Source organism: Lygodium microphyllum, chromosome 7 (genome assembly GCF_053477565.2).
Source record: "Lygodium microphyllum isolate KBCC chromosome 7, Lygodium_microphyllum_v1.1.10, whole genome shotgun sequence".
Taxonomy (NCBI): domain Eukaryota; kingdom Viridiplantae; phylum Streptophyta; class Polypodiopsida; order Schizaeales; family Lygodiaceae; genus Lygodium; species Lygodium microphyllum.
In genome coordinates, this window is record NC_141141.1 from 28,391,853 (window position 1) to 28,400,468 (window position 8,616).

General features: G+C 38.9%; 1 protein-coding gene across 1 annotated transcript; it reads left to right on the forward strand.

Moving 5' to 3' along the window:
• Positions 1-2,056: 2,056 nt before the first annotated feature.
• LOC148033300 (defensin-like protein 1) lies at positions 2,057-3,123 on the forward strand. Its single transcript, XM_087681205.1, has 2 exons — positions 2,057-2,279; positions 2,778-3,123. Exons 1-2 carry the CDS (start codon positions 2,186-2,188, stop codon positions 2,978-2,980), a joined length of 297 nt encoding a protein of 98 aa, XP_087537331.1. The 5' UTR covers positions 2,057-2,185; the 3' UTR covers positions 2,981-3,123.
• The last annotated feature ends 5,493 nt before the right edge of the window (positions 3,124-8,616 follow it).

Below are 8,616 nucleotides of genomic sequence, written 5' to 3' on the forward strand. Positions count from 1 at the left end.
AATAATACTCTAAGCTTCTCAAATTTTACAAAGCATGGCAAAATCAAGTTTAGCACATTTAAGTGGTATTCTTGTGGCTTTCAACTTGCATTCAACAGCTTGTCTTCTTCTCTATGGGTAAGCCCAAATATTGTGATTCTAGCACACGTGCGCAGGATACACGTAGACACACACATATACCCTTGCAAAGATCCAAGTATTAATTAGTGTGAAACTGCATCTCCCTCTCTTGTATTTAAGAAACTAAAACTTCTTATAAACGCGTCTGACTCTTTGAGAAAACCACCTATGAAGGAAATGAGACCGAGGTCATAATTATTATGTGCCAAATTGCACGTTGACCTTATAAGTTAATTCACCCCTTTATGGTAACAAACTCTTGGTTAAATATAAAAAGCATGGAAAGCAAATCGCAAGTCAATTCACCCCTCTATGGTAACAAACTGATCTTGGTTAAACATGAAAAGCATGGATACCAAATTTAAAATTGTATGCGTTATGAAAATCAAGTGGAAATGGTTGTTTAACAACATCTCAATGATGATGGTTTTGATAAAAGAGATTACGGAAACTTTTGATACATAACTTATTCTTTAGTTTCATTCTAAGCTGTCCCCTTCAAGAGAATGACATAAAACACATTTTGTTTTCAGAAAACCTTTGCAAAAGGAGTTAATTCTTGACTACACGGTATGAATCATTGCATCTCATTTCTAGGATGTACAATTGTTTTCAAAATATTTGTATGTTGGCTAGCCATGTTCCAAAGATTGAATTAATTTGCAATCAACCACATTTGAGATGATTACAATTTTTGTTTGTGCATTGGCATCTATAAATGTGGTTAGTTCTTGGTATTTGTATGATTTTATAAAGGTTCGATCGATATCTATCCACATTTGCTTTAAATAAGTGTTTTCTAGAGATATGATCGCACGCACATACACGTGCGTATGTGCACGTACACTTGTCCACAAACGATTAGCCTCGTAATGGCTAATCTTGTTTCTATGGTTGTCCTTTTTCCATTTATTGTGGCACTATGTGAAGATCCCTATTTACATGAAAGGAGTATCTTCTTTTCCGTGTACTGATTGGAGAAAGAAGCATACTAAGGGCACAATATATCATAGGCTAAATTTGGGCAAACTCAAACATTATTAGGGAACACAATTTGACCAATGAGATGTGTGTGCTCGTTTGATTCGGGTTTGAAATGCGCTATATTCCGTGTAGTTGTAACATCCATTAATCATTCGAGGGTGGAAGCTAGAGTCATCAAAACAAGCGAGGATGACATATTCTCAAAGAGGACTAAGAGGCAGTGTCCCAAATCTCTCTAATGGTCTTTCTCATGAGGTTACACTATCAACCTTGTATATGGAACACCTCTTTTTATTGATCTCTTGATGCATGATCATGGAATAAGTCGCTACAGCCTATAGAGAGGCGACAATGCAGATTCCATTTCAGAGATGCGAGAATTAGATATTAGTTGAAGTGAGGAGCTATTTTGACCTCAATAGATGATGAATGCTTAGAGAATTCCTTGGATACGATGAGCCCTCGAAGATTTGAAACATCTTGGGCTACATGTGTCCATGGAAGAAAAGTGACCCGAAAGGAGGTTGATGGGTGGTTGAATTCTATAACTAAAGATTTGAGAAGTGGTTTCAAGCCAAGGAGTGTGTGTCTCTTGCACTCATTATTAGGCCTATGGGTAGTAAAAAGGTTTAATGATATGATACTAGTTTGAAGAGCTGAGGCGAACAGGAAACCAGGAGACGCCCGTAGTAACAATGATGATGCGACAATAAACGGAAGCAAGGCATGTGATGAGACGAAAGACGAGACTGTGTGAAATGAGAGTAGCTCGGAGCTGACACGGTCGGTGATGGTGATGAGATGGGAAAGGCAGGCGCAGAGACGAGGCGAGCTCCAAATTCCAATATCCTCCTAGCTTAGTGGGGGACAAAAGCCAAGTGCCCTGCACAGCTCAAATTTCAAAAGAATGAAAAGGAGATCTCCTCAATTATTACGATACCATACTTTTCTAGATCCTCGTTGTCGACTCAGCAGCGCCGCTTTATAAAAAGAACCAGCTCGCTCCCCGCATTCTTATCGATCAGACTCAGCTCCGCAGTGCAGCTTCTGCTGGTGAGGCAGAGCCTTACTAGAGGAAGCCATGGGCGCCTTCCTTAGCTCCTCTCGTCCCTCTCTTGCCCTCATCCTGATCATCGTCCTCCTCCTCCCTGCCTACTTTGCGCCTCTCCGAGCTGGTATGCATCCGTCAGCCTCTCACTACTTTCTTCTTTAATTATCGTGAAGCAACTTTTCTCTTGCGTTAATGCGCACGTCTGATTATACTCAGCTATCTGCAATCGGCAGTAATGTCAAAATTGGTAAGCACTCACAACCTACATGTCCAGTAGTGTTCCGCATCCTTCCCGTCTCATCTCACTGTAAACTACATGAGCTAGCCTGAGCACCTTTCCAAATGTTGCTTACCCTTGTGTGAAGGAATAGAGATTTGGTAGCTAAGTAATACGTAATGTAAGCTGATGTTTTTACAACCATAAGAGAGCTCTCTACGTTTCTCTTTTGATGCCATGGCATGTCATGTGTACTAACTTTCCCATCGTGGCACGTTATTGAGTAGAGTTATAAGTGTGGCATATCCTAGCTTGGATGAGTACAAACATGAATATCTAGCCAAAAAGAAAGAAAAAAACATTGTCTATTCTCCATAACCAAAATGTTTGTGTATTTCATGCCAGACATGCAAGTTGCCTCAGACAACACTGAAGGGGACAATGTGCTACCAGAAAATTTATGTGGACACAAGAGCAAGACATTTACTGGCCCATGCCTAAGTAGAACTAAGTGTGATTATCGATGCAAGGTTCAAGAACATGCAAGCTCAGGAGCTTGCCATTTCCACCACTTGAAACCACGTTGTTACTGCTACTATTGGTGTTAAATCTCCCATTATAGAATAAGATGAGATGAAAGACTAACGTAGGTATGCTTTTATGTAATGACGTCCTTTTGATGGACAAACATAATGGAGCAATGTCTCTTTAGACACTTCTACGATATAATTAATACAGTTTCAATCTACAAGCAATCTACTAATGATCTCTCTCTCTCTCTCTCATGCATACGCACACATGCATAGGAAATGTATGTATGTATGTATGTATGTGTGTAGATATTGATGTGTGTGTAATGCGACCACACCTATTTGTGTTTATGTATATGAATATATGCATCTATATCCGTGTGCACACATGCAGCCATTTTTTAATGAAGATGTTCTACCATGCAAATGTACCTCAATGTGGCAATTTTTATATTCTACATATGTAGAGGCAATGCATTTACACGTGGTTTGGTTCAATTTACAAAGCCAAAAATCCAAATTTTATATGCACATGTGTATGTGTGCGTGTATGGGGCGTGTGTGTGTGTGTGTGTAAGGAAGCCACTTCTTATAAATGTATCCTCACATCTGAGTCAAAGCTTTAAGTGTTTCTTATATATAGGCAATAGACAATGTGCTACACACATTCTTCTATCATTGGTCTAATCTTAGGAAAAAATGTTCTATGTACAATATCCTCCATTGAAATAGGAGAAGACTTTAAACATGAAAGAATATTGAATGAAAGAATCTTGAAGCACATGTGATAAGTGTGGTTTCCTAACATTGACTACCTCAACACATATATACGTACTTATTGGTATCACCGATGAACTTACTTTTTGGCCCAATTCCATCAACTTGACATGTGAGATACAACTATGTAACGCTTTTAAGTACATCATGTTCTGTTTCACTCATGGTAGTGGGATAAACCAATTGTCTCATACTTTTAACAACTGTGTGATACTTGAAAGACAAATTATTCCATTAATACCAAACTTAGCTCCTAAGATCCAAAATATTCAATTATAGGTTTCGATATAAACTCCAAAGTTTTTGCTACTTAAGGTTAAATGTATGAATTTGGATTTTAGAATAGTGAGAGACCTTGAAGGTGTGGTGTTTCCGATAAATGATCTCAATAGGGCCAAATCATAAGGAATAGCTTGTGACTTCTTCCAAAATCAATGATCTAAATAGGGTGAAAGCATGAAGGAAGAACATGTGACTCCTTCCATCTACTGAGACAAACTCACAACCCCTTTCTTTGGAACACAAAGTGTAAACATGCACTTTCTTTAGCCTAGAACCAATGCATAAAAATATGTCAATCTAAATTTGCATTAAGCACATCCAAAACCTAGACATACACTTTTTATAGTAGATTATACCTAGACCTAGGGTTAGATGGGACATAAAACAAATTCCACAAAGCGCACACATCCACTCCATAAATTCTATCTAAGGTAACACAACATCCCATTCCCCCTAAGTTTCTACTATATGAAGAGGAAGAAAACCTAGAAGAGACTATACACAAATACCAAGAGAAGTAAGAAACTGGCACATTTGTAGTGTTTGATTTCAAAGTTAATGAAGAGACTAGGTTTAGAAGGCCACTTTTCTTGCGCATAGTACAACTACTCATATGAACAACTAAAAACAAAACCATTTCTAGAAAAAGCCAATAGTCCATCCAAATAAAAAAACAAGACTAACCCCTGATTATTATAACCCACTCCAAGCTAGTCACTATATTTGGTAAATGTATTTCCAAACTAGCACCTAGAGAGGTGAGATGTATAAATGGAGCATTGCATGCAATACGGGTTGGGCCTCTCAATGCACAAAGCATGATTTTTTCCTATGTGGCACTATAAGGTTCCCTAGCCCTCCTTCTTGCACTATATGCCAGCACACGGTGGGATGCACTGTTGCACCATCAATTACACACAAGGCATATAACGTTCACACAAGTGGTAGTGAGGATTACATCAATGGGTGTCTCTTGTATCTATCAACAAAGTGCGAGACAGAGGGAGGGCTAAGCATGATTGACTTTCCCTTTAATCAACTCTGAGAGGTGAGGATTGAGGGATGTTACGACATTGGCACTAGGTACGTTTTTGTTTTCTTATGCACACACAAGAAAAGTTTCTCAAGAGACTCTACCATCACCACCAAACACATCACTCTGTTTTGTGCACTACACTACAAGGCTCCATGGCATACCTTGCACTACACTACAAGGCTCCATGGCATACCTTCTCACACCTATGCCAGATGGGTTGGGATGCATTGTCGCACCATCAATTGTGCACGCTAGTATACTTTCGCTGCATTATTCTCCTTGTAGATTTCTCAACAAGGTACGTGATATGGGATTTTCTTCCTTTCTTTGAGTGATGGGAGCCATGGGGCAAGAGACTGATATATCATTCTTATATAAGTGCATGTTGAGCTGAGTGTGATATTCCTTGTCCCGGCTACTTATCGGTTATTCATCACCAATGCCACCTCCTTGGGTGCTGCTGCATGGTCCTTGATATGCTGGATGTGTGCTATGGCGAGCCATGGTACCTCCTGCGGATGACTCTGACTCCTAGTGCATCGATGATGGTCCATAATGACCAAGTGAATGGGCCAAGTGTTTCTAACCCTACCTCTTAAGTTTATATATGTGTAACATGTCTTAACTTTGGGGATGCATGGGTGCAAGTCATGGTTGAGTGCTAGGATCCTATTGATTAGACGAACCAATTCGTTTAGGTTTTTAGTGTGGGGATGCGTCCCTACACATGTCTTGTTTGTATATATCCATGAACATACTTCTCTCTTATCTTTAAACAATATCATGTTTTATTTATACCTTGTTGAGGTCCCTTTCTCACCCAACCGTCTTGTTCTCCCCCATTCGCAAGGCATTTCTTTGCCCTTTTAGCCTTTTTTCTCATTTTGTTGATCTCCCATGTGAACGCATACTCTGTTTGTCAATATAGAAATCTCATCTTATATTCTTGTTCATTCCTTTGAATTTGATACTTTTTCTTTTTATTGCCCTCTATTCTGAGCAATAGTTCCTTCGTTATTCGTTTTTGAAACATTTTATACAAGAAGGACGTGTTTCAACATGAACATGTTTTTCTCGCACCGAAACTACAGTTTGACATGATAGCCATGATCTTCCCCTTCTCTCAAACACTTTTCCTTTTTACATCATGTCTTTCCGATGTATGGATTCGCTATTATTTATTTTTGCATATTTGTAGGTAATTTCTTATGCAATTTTTACTATTTTTCCATGTGAACACGCTCTTTTTCCTTTAGAATGGTGTCCTTCTTGGATAACCTTGAGCCATCTGTCCACTTTGACATTTTGCCTATTTCTTCCTCTTTGTTCCAACCCACCGATTTTGTGTTATTAATTTTTTATTACGTTTTTCTATATATATTTTTACCTTTTTCCATGCAAACGTGCCTTTCTTCTAGCAAAACCACGTCTTTGACGTGATCATCTTGTCACACACTGTTTTGCTACATTTTTTTCTTTTCATTGCCCTTTGTTTCGACTGACAGATCATCTCAAATTAATTTTGGTTCTACTTTTCGTGTGTGTTTTTTTCATTTTTTCCACGTGAATGCCCCCGTTTCTCATCAGATCTATGTTTTGACTTGATGGCCCTATCCATCTTCTCAACTCAAATATTTTTCCTTTTTGTTGCATTTCATTTCGGTCAACAGATTTTTTATTATTAATTATTTATTCCATTTTCAAGTGTATTTTTTCTATTTTCTCCATGTGAATGCATGTTTCTCCTACTCGACATATCATTTGCGTCATCCATGCTATTCCTCCTATTGCCCTGCCATTTTTGTTTTTGACACATGTCAATTTGAGGCTTGGATCTATGAAAATGAATTTTTCGTAAATTCTTAGCGTTATCACGCATCTGCATGGCCGTGTGAATACTTGGTTTTCACATTGAATCGTGTGTCATCAGGCCCATCATTTGGGTGGCTAACTCGCCCCTCCTCTCATGCCAGTCATTCTCATTGCAAAAAAAAAATTTTACCCCCACCTCTGATTGTGCGAGGGACGGGGGGGATGCATTGTGTTTATTATTATTATTATTTCTTTTTTTTCTTTCCCACCCCTCGACTATTACCACACACACACACTCTCTCTCTCTCTCTCTCTCGCCATACCCCCTTGTTTCCTCTCCCTACCTCTTCCCTACCCTCCCGCCTCCCACCCCTCTCCTCTCCTCATTTTCCTCCTCCCCTTGGCACCATTGTCCCCATCGTGTTGCCCATGTTGCCATTGTCCCCTCCCAGCCATGGCACCTCCCACTTCTTCTATGCCATGTCTGCCACGGTCCCTTTGCCACCACCCGCCTTCACTTCCCCGCATCACCACGCTGGCTCCACCTTGCCTGGTGCCTTGGCCACCTCGGCCACCCCAGTTCCTTTGCCATTGCTCGCCTTCCCTCCCTCGCCTACTGCTGGCTTCGTCTCGCTCCAACGTCACTCACTAGGTTCTCTCCCTCCTCCCTACCCATTGGTCCTCCCTCTGACCCAAGTGATCTCCTGCCCACCCATCCTCTTCCCCCCCAATCAGCCCCTATTCGCCTCCTAAACCCCAATTCCCCACCACTAGTCCCTCGTACCCACAACCTTTTTTTTTTCTATGCCCCCTATATCACCACACCAACAACCCTAGTCTCCTACCCCCCATTAACGAACAAAATTTTCACATCACCCCTTGATATGCCCTTGTGGCATTGGTTTTTGGGTCTTTGTACCCTCATTTTTCTTCACCATTCTTCCCGCTGGCGGTGGCCATGGGAGTGTTCCTTTAACTGCTCCTATTCACATGGGAGGATGTGCGTGGGGTCTCAATCATGCTGAGGTGTTGCTGTTGACACACGTAGTGTCACATATCCCGGTACATGCATTTTCTATAATTTTATATTATAAAAAATACAAAAAACACTCAAAAATCTTTTTAAAACACAAAAAAATAAATACAATCAATAAAGATTCCTATAAATTTCTAAAAATTTCCAAAAATGCATTAACATTTTTTTCAAAAAGTTTAATTGAATTTTGCAGATTAAAAATATAAAAAATTTAAAAACCTAATAAAAACCTAAAAATATTATTAAAAATTCTTAAAGTTTTAGAAAAATAGCTTCAAAATTCCATATAAAATTTGGAAAATTTCAATGACTCAATTTCAATCATTTTATTATTGTTTGCACTCATAAAAGTCAATAACCCATTAGAAATCAAATATAAATTAAAAATTATCTCTTAAAATCTAAAATAAAAGTAAAAAACATAAAAATTAGATGTGGTATTTTTGGTATTTTCTCCTCATGCTATAATTTTTTTGCTTTGTGGGATTATCTTTTGATTGCTTTGAGGTTGGTTTTTTCTTCACACGTCAATTTTTCGCATGCCAATTCAAAATAGGGTGCATTCACATACCCTACAGGTATTTAAATTTTTATTTTCTTTTAACTACATCCCAACCACATTTAATGTTTAAAAGGAACCATTTGATCACTTTTTCCATGTGCATCCATGCTCAACACACACCAATTTATTTAAAATAAAATCAACCTGACGTTCACATTGCATGTGCTTCATGCGCTAAACATACACAACTTTTAACTAATAATAAAATG

What these genes read in the sequence shown, in the direction of transcription:
- LOC148033300 (XM_087681205.1), top strand. Translation starts at nt 2,186, where the DNA reads ATGGGCGCCTTCCTTAGCTCCTCTCGTCCCTCTCTTGCCCTCATCCTG. An exon ending in CTTTGCGCCTCTCCGAGCTG is followed by an intron (nt 2,280 to 2,777) that starts GTATGCATCCGT and finishes ATTTCATGCCAG; the next exon opens with ACATGCAAGTTGCCTCAGAC.